The sequence below is a fragment of the Indicator indicator genome, chromosome 40, assembly GCF_027791375.1.
Source record: "Indicator indicator isolate 239-I01 chromosome 40, UM_Iind_1.1, whole genome shotgun sequence".
Lineage (NCBI taxonomy): Eukaryota > Metazoa > Chordata > Aves > Piciformes > Indicatoridae > Indicator > Indicator indicator.
The window spans coordinates 1,188,990-1,202,342 of NC_072049.1; the positions used below are offsets into that span (position 1 = coordinate 1,188,990).

A 13,353-nucleotide genomic window follows, 5' to 3' on the forward strand; every position below is an offset into this window, starting at 1 on the left:
TCCTGCCCTGCTTCTCCCCTTCTGTAATTACTTTACTCACCTAGGAGCATCATGAGGTTGCTATCCCCAGAGCAGGTGAGGTGCTCCTCACACCCTGCACCTGCTTTCCAGGCCAAACCTTTATGGGAGAAGCAGAAGCCACCTCTGTTCCTTTGACCTCATTAGTGGTCTCCCTGCCCTCTTCTTCTGGAAGCTTCTTTCAGCAGGAGCAGGCAGTGGTAGGCAGGGTCAGTGCTCATCATCCTTACTCCTTTTTCCCTCTTCTTCATAGAACCTCAGCATGGTGGGAAGGGATCTCTGGAGAGCATCTCCTGCACCCCCCCTGCCCCAGCAGGGCACCCCCAGCAGCTTGCCCAGGGGCACAATGCCCAAGGGGGGTTGGGAGCTCTCCACACCAGGAGACTCCACAACCTCTCTGGGCAGCCTGCTCCAGGCCTCCAGCAGCCTCACCCCAAACAACTTTCTCCTCCTGCTCAGCTCCAACCTCCTGGGTTCCACCTTGTGCCACTTGGCCTGGCCCTGGGCACCACTGAGAAGAGCTCAGCCCCAACCTAGGGGGTTTGTATCTTCCCCCTAGGTGACAGAAGGAGAGGAAATGGCCTCAAGTTGCACCAGGGGAGGCTTAGGTTGGACAGGAAGGACAATTTCTTGACTGGAAGGGTGGTCAGGGACTGGCACAGACTGACACAGGGAGGTGGTGGAGTCCCCATCCAGGAGGGTGCTCAAGAGAAGCCTTTGGCCATGGCAGGTGGGGCCATGGTTTGGTGGCCATGGTGGGGTTGGGTTGATGCTGGACTCAATGATTCCAACCTTAATGATTCTGTGAGGTCAGGATGGGGAAGCTGCTGCCCCTCTGGCTCAAGCTGTTGCCATCTCTGGCATCTTGCTGCCTCTGCTGAGCCTCAGCTTCCTGCTCAGGCTGCTGTTTATCACAGGTGATATTCCCACTCTGGCAGCTGCCACTCATCACCAACTGGGGCTCCAAGAGGCATCTTCCACTCCTTGCTCCCTGTTGCAACACAGCTTATGAGCATCACAGCTTCAGGTGACCTTTTATTGACCAAGCCACTCACTGGAAAAAATGCCTGAGAAGGTCCTGCCTGGACCACACCTTAATTATGGTCCTTTTTTCTTATTTTTTTTTCTGGCCAGTTCACTAATCAGGTCAGGATTTACAGCTCCCCAGGAGGGGCTGCTTCACCTCACTCACATCTGGCCTTGCCCTTCTCTCCTTTTTTCATTGCTGAAGCCTGGGTTATGGTTTTGAGGTGTTTAAGAACCATGAAGCTACAGAACTCCAGAGGCTAGAGAGGGGCAGGAGGTGGGCAGAGAATTCTGTGCAAAGGCCTGGAGTGGCAGGACCAGGGGTGATGGCCTCAGACTGGAAGAAGCTGCATTGAGAGGGGACATGAGGAGGAAGTTCTTCCCCAGGAGGGTGCTGAGGCACTGGGACAGGTAGTCCAGAGGACCTGTGGAGGCTCCAAGCCTGGCAGTGTTTAAAACCAGGCTGGATGGGGCCTGGGATCAGCCTGGTCTGATAGGAAGTGTCCATGGCCATGGCAGGGGATTGGAACTGGAAGATCCTCCAGGTCCCTTCCAACCCAACCCAACCCAACCCCCAACCCAACCCAACCCAACCCCAACCCCAACCCAGCCCAACCCAACCATCCTGTGACTCTATCACTGATTTTCCCTCACTTCTGCAACCCTTCCTGGGCTGACTCAAGGACATTTTCTCCCAAGCCAATTGTCGTTCATCAGCTGCCTAGGAACAAGCCCATCCACAGGGGACATCAGGAGGAACCAGATAAACTTCTTGTCCCTCTCTGCAGGGTCAGCAGAGCAGCCCTGTGCAAAGCTCTGACACAGCAGGGTCTGAAGGAGGGCAGGAAGGCAGAGGGCAGGGGGTGGGAGCTCAGGCTGCTAATTACCAAGGGCAGCTCCTGTAAAGCTGCTGCCATCGATTAGGGACAAAAAAAACGTGCTGGGGAGCTGCTGAGGAGGTTTGTGTGAGGCTGAGTCATGCCCTGGGCACTTCAAGGCTAGTATAAAAGTGCTCCTCAGCAGCTCCTGGGCATCAGTTCCCTCCTTTGTTTTCTCTTGTGCACTAAGGTAAGTCTGAGCTGAATTCCTCCTCCTAACCAACCCTCTGCTTGTGGTTCTAAGGCAAGGTGCACCCTGTGCCCTGACAGCAGCCTGAGGCTTTCCTGCTGTAGGCTAAGTGTTGACTTTCCAGCTGTTGGCTTGCTGGATGCAGAAGTGGCTGATGAGGTCCAGCTGACTTTCTCGGGAAAGCTCCTGCCCAGCTGTGATGGTGCCCAGCAGGTCTGCAGGGGGCTCCTAGGAGCTGAGCTCTGACACTTCCTCTGCCTCTGCTTTTCCTGTGATGTTTGACGACGAAACTTGCAGGAATTTGCCTTCTTTCTTTCTTTCTTTCTTTCTTTCTTTCTTTCTTTCTTTCTTTCTTTCTTTCTTTCTTTCTTTCTTTCTTTCTTTCTTTCTTTCTTTCTTTCTTTCTTTCTTTCTTTCTTTCTTTCTTTCTTTCTTTCTTTCTTTCTTTCTTTCTTTCTTTCTTTCTTTCTTTCTTTCTTTCTTTTCTTTCTTTCTTTCTTTCTTTCTTTCTTTCTTTCTTTCTTTCTTTCTTTCTTTCTTTCTTTCTTTCTTTCTTTCTTTCTTTCTTTCTTTCTTTCTTTCTTTCTTTCTTTCTTTCTTTCTTTCTTTCTTTCTTTTTTTTTTTTTTTTTTTTTTTTTTTTTTTTTTTCCCCCCAAACACTCTTCCCTTTCGCCTCAGCTCTCCCAGCCCTGCGGAATGCGCTCCCCGAGCTCCTGCGGTGCCTCCCCGTGCGGGGTGGCCGCGCCCCAGCCTATTGCCGACAGCTGCAACGAGCCCTGCGTGCGGCAGTGCCCGGACTCCACCGTGGTCATCTACCCCCCGCCCGTGGTGGTCACCTTCCCCGGACCCATCCTCAGCACCTTCCCGCAGCAGAGCGTGGTTGGCTCCGAGGGAGCCCCCGAAGTCGGGAGTGCTGTCGGTGCTGCCCGGGTCCCGGGGGGCTCTCGTGTGTTCGGTGGTGCCAGCTGGGGTCGGGGGTACCCTGTTGGAAGCTGCAAACCTTGCTAGAGCCAGCGGGAGCGGCCGCTGACAGAGGAGCCGTGCCCAGGGGACGGCAAACAGGATGGGGGCTGAGCACCGGAGAAGGGCGGGGGCTTTGGGGCTGCCATTAAACACATCTGGAGGTGCTCAGGTCTCCTGCAAAATGCTTTGTGTCCTCAGGTCGTCCTTCCTTTTCTGCTGCCCTCCACGGGGGCTGGATGATCTCCAAGGTCCCTTCCACCCCAAGCCATGCTGTGGCTCTCAGGGCTCTGTTCCTAGCGGCCTGACTCCTCCCCCGGGGCACGCAGGACTCACTGCAGGGTGAAGGATCTGCTCTCAGCTCCATCTGAGGGCTTTGCAGGCTCTTTCTGTGGCTGCTGATGCAGTGCTGTGGAGTCAGCCAGCCCCTGCTCCTTGTTCCCCTCCTGCTGTGATCAGGGCTGAGGATCTGGTACCAGAGAGCTTGCAACAGGGCAGCAGCATCAGTGGTTAGGTGAATCATGGAGCAGCAGAGCAGCTTGAGGGCAATCTGTGCTCTGTCATCCTGCTGCCTCCTCATTAAACACCAGCTTGTGACACCCCTGGCCTGCCTCTGCACCCCCCCTGCTGCTCCTGGCTCAGCAGCTTTCTCCTGCTGCACCAGGCTGGTCCTGCTGGGCTGCTGCAGCCTCCTGGAGGGGCTTGGCAGTGGAGCTCTGAGCATCTCCTTCCCACAGCAGCCCCCAAGCTGTAGCTGCCACTTCGTGGAGCTCCTGCCCACAGTTTTGCTTTTGCTGTTCCTGCTGGTGCTTGGCTCTGTGGAGACCTTTCCTCAGCCTGGGTCCTGCTGGTGCTGTCACCTGGTGTCCCCAGGCTCATCCACAAGGAGCAGAGCTGCTTGGAGAAGAACCTAAAAGCCAAGCCTGGGCCAGCAGCTGCTTTGGGTGTGAAAATGCATCCCTCAACACAGCCCAGGCCATGCCTCTGCTGCTCTGCTCCAGCTTCTGCACCACTTGGGGGCTGGTGATGCCCATCTGGATCTGGAACTTCTTCAGGACTGTGCTGATAATAAACTTTTAACAAGCTTTGTGCTGCTGCCTGTCTGAGCTGTGATGTATTTGATATTTTCCCCAGGAAAAAGCAGAATTCAGAGTTGAAATGGGGATGGAAATACTGGATTAGATCCCAGTAGTCCCTCTTTGGCTGAGTGTTGTCCTTGTGTCTAAGGGAACCAAAGCTGGCCAGGAGCTGGGACAGTGAGTAACTGACTGCTGGGGAGCCTTGCACCAGGTGATTAAAGCAGATTCTCACCAACCACAGGAATCCTGCCCTGCAGAAGAGAAATCCCCCAAAAGCCAGGCTGGAGGGATTCTCTTTGTGCTGCTAATGGCTCATTTGGAGATGCTTACTGGTGGTGGTGGTGGTTGGACTGGATCATCTGAGAGGCCTTTTTCAACCTTCATGATTCCATGAGGCCTCCCAAGGGGAAAGGGTTGGGTTGGAAGGGACCTTCAAGATCCTCTCTCCACTCTCCATCTCCCTCTTGCACTTCCAACCCATCCCCCACCTTGTCCTGCCACCACAGGCCCTGCTCCAAACTCTGTCCCCAGCTTTCTGCTCAGCACTGGAAGGGCTCCAGAAGGTCTCCCTGGAGACCTCCCTCTCCAGGCTGAATTCCCCTGACTCTCCCAGCCTGGCCTCCCAGCAGGGGGCTTCCAGCCCTGCCAGCATTGCTGTGGCCTCCTGCACCTGCAGCTGTTCCCTCCCAGGCTGCTCCTCAGTCAGGGATAGGTTTGGGATAAATTTCCTCTTTCAGGAAGTTCTCAGCCCAGCAGTGAAGCTCAGTGCTGGAGGCAGGTCCTGTGGCCTGCCTCATCCCGGGGTTGCTCACAAGCTCCATTTAAATGTCTAATGGGATAAAGACATCCTGCTCTCAGGAATTCCTGCACTCAGGAATTTGAATGGCATAAGAGGAGCTGAGTTTCTGTTAGCCAAATGAGCCTCCTGCCTCTGTTAGGATAACATCTGGAAGGCAGGCAGGGAGCTCCTCTCCTCAGCTTTCCTTCAACCCCAGGAAGGGTTAAAGCCCCAGGAAAGGGGGAAAATGCTGCTCACCCCCCTCCCCCCCCCCCCCAGCCAGCTCTGTGCTGACCCTGCTGGTGCAGGGCTTGGACTGGAGCATCTCCAAGGCCACTCCCAGCCCCTCTCTGTGAAGGGAGTGCTGCTGTGCTGGCAAACATGGACCTGATGCTCTTGGCTCCAAAGGACCTCGAGCAGGTTGAGAATTTGACCCAAATCTTTGGCTCTTTTCCTCCCTGGAGCCTCCTCCCTGGAGCCTCCTCCCTGGAGCCTCCTCCCTGGAGTCTCCTCCCTGGAGCCTCCTGTGCTGTTGCTGCAGGTGGGCAGAGCCTGGCAGGGTGCCCGAGGCAGCGGAGCTGAGTTTATGGAGCTGGGAGACTCCAACATTCCTCCACCTTTCCCAGGGGCACCCAGCCCTGTTTGCTGCTGACAGCAGCCAGCAGCAGGATTACTGAGGATGTCTCAACAGCTCTGCCAGTGTGAAAGGGCTGAGCTGATGTCCTGCCAAGCTGCCCTCCTAGGAGGCCAGGGTGGAGGTTGCTACCCTTGACCTCTTCCTGGAGCATCCTGATCCAGCTCCATCTTGCCCCAACTAGGACAGAGAAGAGTTCTGAGCAGTGAGGCAGCAGACCAAGCACATCCCTTGGCTGTGGCTGCTCCTTGCTGCAGCCTGATGGAGTTGGAGGAGTCCCTGCTGAGTGCAGGGGGCTTGGACAGGATGCCCTTGGAGGGTCCCTCCTCACCAGATGCATTCTGTGGCTCTGTGACTCCTGGGGGCTCTTCTGCTGCTGTTCTCCAGTTCAAGGTTAAATGGTTGAAGGAAAGCAATGGCCTGGATGTGGAGAGATGGACCTGGGACTGCAGCTGAGGAATGCAGAACTGCCTGAGTGGCCACCAGGAGAAGGGAAGAGGAAGCCATCTCTTGAAAATCAGCCCCAAGGTGCCCCCTCACAGTCACTGCTGTCAGGGCTTTGGACTCCCAGGGATGTCTTTGATGCTGGGATCCCTGCCTTGCTTGCTGAACCTCTTTCCATGTCCCACCATCACCCTTTAATGTTCTAAATCTGAGCTCAGGCTCCTCTGTCTCCTAAGGTGACCTGGCAGAGGCTGGCAGGAGCTCCCTGCAGAACCTGGCTGCTCAGTTTGCAAAGGAGATGAACTCTGCAGCAGCTCCTCCTGACTTTGTTGCCTTTGGTCTTTCCTCTCAGGAGTCTGTGACCTTGGCTGTCATTGCTCTCTTTCCTAGGCAGCTCAGGAGATTTCCACCTATTCCCTAAGATCTTTGAGCCCAATCAATGACTCAACCCCACCATGGCCACCAAACCCTGGCCCCAAGTGCCATGGCCACAGGTTTCTTGAACACCTCCCTGGATGGTGAATCCAGCACCTCCCTGGGCAGCCTGTTCCAACCCCTGACCACTCTTGCAGGACAGAAATTGTTTCTCAGGTCCAACCTGAACCTCCCCTGGTGCAACTTGAGGCCATTTCCTCTCCTGTCACCTGAGACTAGGGAGAAGAGCCCAACCCCCACCTCACTCCAACCTCCTCTCAGGGAGTTGTGGAGAACAATGAGGTCTTGCCTCAAACTTCTTCCTACTCTGGGAAGTGAGTTGGGATTGGAGCATTCCAGGTGGAGATGTGGTGATGCTCAGTGTGGTGATGCTCAGTGTGGTGATGCTCCAGCATCTCCCTCTTCTTGTCTGCTTGCTCAGAGCAGCAGCCTTGAGGGTCCCTTGGCAGTGGTGTATGAGCAGAGACCAAAGAAGCCTGGACCCCAGGGACCACCAAGCAGAGAGATTTTAATGAAGATGAGGAGTGACAGAGAGAAGGGGTTCAGAGTTTTACAGAAGGGTCTTCAGCAAGCAGGGTGAGCTGGGTGGATGCTGGATGGATGTTGGCTGATGCCATCTCCCTGTAGAATGCTGGAGTTTGGCAGTCCAGACATGGTTCTTGCTCACAGAGTTGCTCCTAAGTCAAGTTGAGTGCAGATGAGGCAGAGCAGGGATGCAGAGCAGGGATGCAGAGTAGGGATACAGAGCAGGGATGCAGAGCAGGGATGCAGAGCAGGGATGCAGAGCAGGGATGCACACCAGGAGCTTCTCTACCAGATGCCATCTGTGCTGAAGCTCAGAGCTGAGCACAGGGGACTTGCTCATGGTGCCTGCAGAGACTCTTTTGCCCTGGCTGTGGACTAACTCAGAAGGCACTTGGCCCACACCTGAGTCTCCCTCTGCTCCACCAGTGTGGAGCTGCCTCAGTGCTTGTGCTCTGAAGCTGCCTCAGTGTTTGCTGTGATTCAAATCGCCCTTCTCAGAGGAACAGCTGCAGAAAGAGAAGTCAGAGAGGGGCATGGGGCAGCCTGGCACCCCCTGGCCTCAGCCAGAGCAGAGGTGCTCAGCGTTTCTCAGCGCCGTAACCTTAGCCATGAGCCTGGGTCCTGCACGTCAGTGCTGGGCTGCTCTGTCAGTAGAAGGCTCTGTTTCCAAACCCAGAGAAGAAAGGGTAGCCAAACCCAAAACCATACAGGTCCCCATACCCATAGAAGCCACCAAACCCAGCCCAGCCTCTGCTGCCCCCCAGGCTGCCGAAGCTCCTGTAGCTGTAGGGGCTGCCGTAGCGGCACTGCTCGCGGTAGTAGCCATAAGGACCCCCAGATCTGTAGCCATTCAGGTGCCCAAACCCATAGAGGTCTTCACAGCCCAGCAGGGAGCAGCAGCCAGCATCATAGAAGTCCCTGTAGAAGGTCATGGTTGGTGGATGCAGGCAAACCTGAAACGCACAGCAAGGTGAGGCCATAGGCTGCTGCCAGCGGGGGGAAAGGCTCTGAGCTTGCAGGGAGCTGAGGAAATGCAGCCTGCTCCTCCTGCAGGCTTCTTAATGCTCCTAAATCCAGCTAATTACTGTTCATAATCTCCTCAATCCCAAACAACTTCTCTGTTTGGTTTTTTTTTTTCCCCACCCCACAACATTTCAAAATGGCTACAAAGACGTCAGGGTGTTAAGGCTTGGGAGGGACCTCTGGAGACCTTTGAGTCCAACCCCAAGCTGGGCTTTTACCAGCTGAGAACTGAACTTCCCCAGGCCAGAAGCTGAAGAAATTCAAATAAATTAATGAAAAAGACACAATTCAGGCAGCAAAGCTTGAGAGCAGCAGCAGCAGCCTGCCACAGCCACCCCCGATCTCCTGCAGCTCTGCCACTCGCCGGGGGATGAGCCCCAAGAAAGCAACAAAATGGCAAAATTTCCTGCAGCAGGCAACGGTTCCCAAAGGGTTAACCCAAGGAGCTGAGCCTCAGCTCTTCACCACCTGAGTGAGTCCCCAGCACTCCATCATCTGAACTGTTAGGCCATGGTTGGACTCAATGATCTGAAAGCCTTTCCCAACCAGGCAGTTCTGTGAGCTCCCAACCCTTCATGATCTGAGCTCCCAACCCTTCCTGATCTGAGCTCCCAATCCATTGTGATCTGAGCTCCCAACCCTTCCTGATCTGAGCTCCCAACCCTTCCTGATCTGAGCTCCCAATCCATTGTGATCTGAGCTCCCAATCCATTCTGATCTGAGCTCCCAACCCTTCATGATCTGAGCTCCCAACCCTTCCTGGTCTGAGCTCCCAATCCATTGTGATCTGAGCTCCCAACCCTTCCTGATCTGAGCTCCCAACCCTTCCTGATCTGAGCTCCCAATCCATTGGGATCTGAGCTCCCAATCCATTGGGATCTGAGCTCCCAACCCTTCATGGTCTGAGCTCCCAACCCTTCATGATCTGAGCTCCCAACCCTTCCTGGTCTGAGCTCCCAACCCTTCATGATCTGAGCTCCCAACCCTTCATGATCTGAGCTCCCAATCCATTGTGATCTGAGCTCCCAAAGATTCATGATCTGAGCTCCTAAGCCATTGTGATCTGAGCTCCCAACCCTTCATGATCTGAGCTCCCAATCCATTGTGATCTGAGCTCCCAACCCTTCCTGATCTGAGCTCCCAATCCATTGTGATCTGAGCTCCCAAAGATTCATGATCTGAGCTCCCAACCCTTCCTGATCTGAGCTCCCAACCCTTCCTGATCTGAGCTCCCAACCCTTCCTGATCTGAGCTCCTAACCCATTGTTATCTGAGCTCCCAACCCTTCCTGATCTGAGCTCCCAACCCTTCATGATCTGAGCTCCCAATCCATTGTGATCTGAGCTCTCAACCCTTCATGATCTGAGCTCTCAACCCTTTGTGATCTGAGCTCCCAACCCTTCCTGATTTGAGCTCCCAGCACTTTTCTGATCTGAGCTCCCAACCCCCAATGAACATAACCTGGACCCTCATACCCCTCACAGCTCATCCTTGTGGGACCAAACTTTCGCCTTTCAGAGCCTTTCTAAGCTCCCTCTCTATCTGCCCCACACAAACCCTCCCACAGCCAAGCATCTGCACCCCCAAGCAGAGGGAGCTCAGGGAGAGGGCAGAGTGGGCACCAACTCACTTGGTTCTCCAGGGGGGATGAGATGAGAGCAGTGACTGCAGCCCTGGTGCTGTGGGTCCCTATATATGGGGTGCTGGTGTCCAGCTGATGTCCCTGGCTGCCTGGGCCCTCAATTGGTGTAATTGGAGGGGCTGATTTCCATAGGTTTGAAGTCTATGATGCAGCAGCTGACACCTCCAGACCTCCTTTCATCTCGACAGCAGAAGGAAGGGAGAAGGGAAGGGGCTCAGCAAAATTGCTGGGGATGCTTTGTAGCTGGCTGGGAATCATTTTGGGGAAGTTTAGATCATTGCTGCTTGCACAACCTGCTCCTGGGGACTTCCAGTGGCTTGGATAAGCTTTGGCTTTCCTATGCCAGAAGGCAGCAGAGCTCCTGCTCAGCATCAGAAGACCACAGAGGTGCTTGGGTTGGGAGAGAGATCAGAGCCCATCGAGTCCAACCTCCAACCTGAGGCCACCAAGCCATGTGCCCAGGTGCCATGTCCAGGTGGTTCTTGACCCTCATGGCCTGAAGGGTGACCTCTGACCTTGGTGGAGACCTCTTGCCACCAGCTTTGTGCCTCTCTGCTTCCACAGCAGCAATCTGGAGGAGGTTTATGAATTGTTTACAGATTTCCCCCCTCCCCATTTTAAATGAATCTTTTTCTAGCTTTTGACTTTTTGTGTTTTGGCATCAAATTATCAGGGCTTGGAAAGAGGAGGCCTTGATGTGCCTGGGCTGTGAGCATGTTATTAAACCTGGGGGTGTCTCTGGGTGACAAACTATTAATATTGAAATAGTGCAACACTGCAAATTGAAAACATTAATGAGTGCTGAGGAAGTGCTTTGGTATTCAGAATTCTGAGGCAGCCTCAGCATCCTGCTTGCTCATTATTGCCTTTGTTTTTCAGTCAAATTAGTGCCAGGAACTAGGTGAAGGTCACCCAAGGACCTTTGCAGCCAGCTCCAAGGCTCCTGCAGCTGATACAGGGAGGTTGAGTCTTTGAAAAGCAAAAATTCCACACGATTCCTGGGGAAGCAGCATGTAGTGCATTTTAAAGTCTTTTATGGCTTAGTCTTTTCCAGCCCAAGTTTCTGCTTGCTTCCTTCCCTTTGTTCTGCTGAGCTCAGGGTCAAGCCCTGCAGGAATGCAGTTTCAGCTGATTTGTTGTTTGTGCTGCTCCTGTTTCTTGCAATCCTGCAGTTTAACATCAAATGCCTGAATTCCCTGGAGGTGTTCAGGAAATGTGTGGCTGTGGCCCCCTGGGCATGTGACTTAGTGGCTGTGGTGGTCTTGAGTTGATGGTTGGACTTGACCTGAGAAGATTTTTCCAACCCCAAACACTTCCAGGCTGCACTAAAACTCCTTTAAGCAGGGAGCCTGTGTCCCAGTGCCTCAGTTTCAGAGATTTTCAAACCTCTGGGGTGATTATTTTTTCTTATTTTTCACTAAAAACTTCCTCTCTCCCCATTGGCTTCTCAGGGAAGCTTTGGGAAGCTTTTTGTAGAGAAAAAAAAAAAACAAAACAAAACAACCAACCCAAACCAAACCCAACCAAACCCAACCTTCAGTTTTGACAGCGAAGACAATAAAATGGTATCAGGAATGTGGTTGGCCCAGCACATTTTAGGATGAAAGAAACCTGTAATATGTGTGCCAGGGGAGGCTGGGACCACAATAATAATCCCAAACAAAGAGGAAAATTACATTAATTGAAGATATGACGCGGAGAGGCAAATTTGTTTTCCAACCAATAAGGCTCTGAAGCTTTGGGCTCCTCAGGGCGGCTTAGATAAGCCAGGCAGGCAGAGGCAGAGTATAAAAAGGGCTCAGGACTGCAGCTCCTCATCAGCTCCTCTCCTGCCTTCCTCCTCTCAACCAGCTTGGTAAGGCTCTGCTCCTGGCAGTCTCTTCCTAAGGGTCAGAGATTTGGGGTTGGTTTGTGTCAGGGTTGAGGCTTCTCTGCTTTGTGACCTCGTGGCTGTGCTCGCTGCCTGCAGGAGTCTGGGGGGCTCAGGATTCAGAGGTGGGGGTGAAGCTGTCCTGTTGGCACAGCCTGAGGGCATCTTGGTTGCCCAGCAAGGGTTGTGGGTGATGAGGTCTGCGGAGCTGCCTCCAGCAGTGTCAGGGAAGGGTTTCCTCACCCCTTCCATAGATCTTCTGTTGGGTGCTTCCAAAACTCTTCTGCTTTGTCTCAAGGGAGGTCTCCAGCTCTGCTGGCAGGGCAGCAGCTGTCCCTGTGTGCTCCTTGAGCCTCTGGCATCTGCTGCCAGCATTGTCAGACACAAAATTCCTGTAAATGACTGAAATGGGACTTGGAGAAATGGCCTCCAGAGCTGAAGTGTGTGAGCAGGGCTAACTGCAGACACTGGCAGCTTTCCTGGGGACTTTCTTGGAGGATTTGGGAATGCAGAGCTCAATGCAAAGCTGATAGCCTACAAGAAATTTAAGATTGTTCACTCCTAACAATGATCTCCAAGAACAATCCTGGGACAGCCACAAGGAGGCTTTGTCCAGGCTGGTAGGTTCCAGGATCAGCCCTTTCCTCAGCAGGAGAAGAAATGCTTTGAGAGAAGAGGGTGAGTGAGAGAAGGGCAGGAACAGGAGGGAGTTGAGTGGGATAAGGGCAGGAACAGGAGGGAGCTGAGTGGGATAAGGGCAGGAACAGGAGGGAGCTGAGTAGGATAAGGGCAGGAACAGGAGGGAGCTGAGTGGGATAAGGGCAGGAACAGGAGGGAGCTGAGTAGGATAAGGGCAGGAACAGGAGGGAGCTGAGTAGCATAAGGGCAGGAACAGGAGGGAGCTGAGTGGGATAAGGGCAGGAACAGGAGGGAGCTGAGTAGCATAAGGGCAGGAACAGGAGGGAGCTGAGTAGGATAAGGGCAGGAACAGGAGGGAGCAAGGAGCTGAGGAGTTTGGTTATCATTTTTGTGGAATGGTTTGGGTTGGAAGGGATCTTCAAGACCATCCAATTTTCCCTTCTGCCATGGGCAGGGACACCTCCTCCTCGAGCAGCTTCCTCAAGGCTCCATTCTTTGCTTCTGCCCTTGCTCTGCTGGAGCCAGGGAGGAGCTCCCTGCGCCCGCAGCCTGCTCCTGCCACTGCAGGCATTCATTGACTCCTTCTCCTTCCCTCCCCAGTGCTGCATCCCAGGCTCACCTCCACCACAGCAAGATGACTTTCCTCCAAGGGCAGTGTGAGGACGACTGCTACTCCCCCTGCAGCAGCTACACCTACCGCAGCTACGACTGCGGCAGCCCCTGCGGCTTCCGCGGCTACGGAGGGCTCTATGGCTCCCGCGGCCTCTACGGCTTTGGGGATCGCTATGGCTTGGGTGGCCTCTACGGCTCCCGGAGCCTCTATGGCTCTGGGGACTGCTATGGCTATGGGGGGCTGTACGGTGGCTACCGGAGCCTCTATGGCATTGGGGACTGCTATGGCTACCCAGGGTTCTACTCCAGCCGCTACAGCTACCCCTTCAGCTCGCGCTACGGCCAGAGGTTCGGCTATGGGGGCTGCTACTCCTGCTAGAGAGCAAGAGGAAGCTTCCTGAGGTGAAGATCAGCCCAGGCCTGCTGAGCATGGAGTGCTGGTGACCCTTGGCAGCAGCAGCCCCTTGCCCTGCAGAGCCCTGGTGCCAGCAGCCCTCCATGGGGGCTCGGAGCGCTGTGTGAGGGCTCTTGGTGACCTCTCCTGGTCCTGCTCTGGGGCTGCTTGCTCTCAGGCCACCCAAACTCTTAACTCTTGATCA

The 13,353-nt window shown here is 54.2% G+C and overlaps 1 protein-coding gene across 1 annotated transcript; it reads left to right on the forward strand.

The window, feature by feature from the left end:
* The first annotated feature begins 2,809 nt into the window (after positions 1-2,809).
* Positions 2,810-13,133, forward strand: LOC128978924 (claw keratin-like). The gene is made up of 2 exons (XM_054396959.1): positions 2,810-3,023; positions 12,874-13,133. Exons 1-2 carry the CDS (start codon positions 2,810-2,812, stop codon positions 13,131-13,133), a joined length of 474 nt encoding a protein of 157 aa, XP_054252934.1.
* Positions 13,134-13,353: the final 220 nt, after the last annotated feature.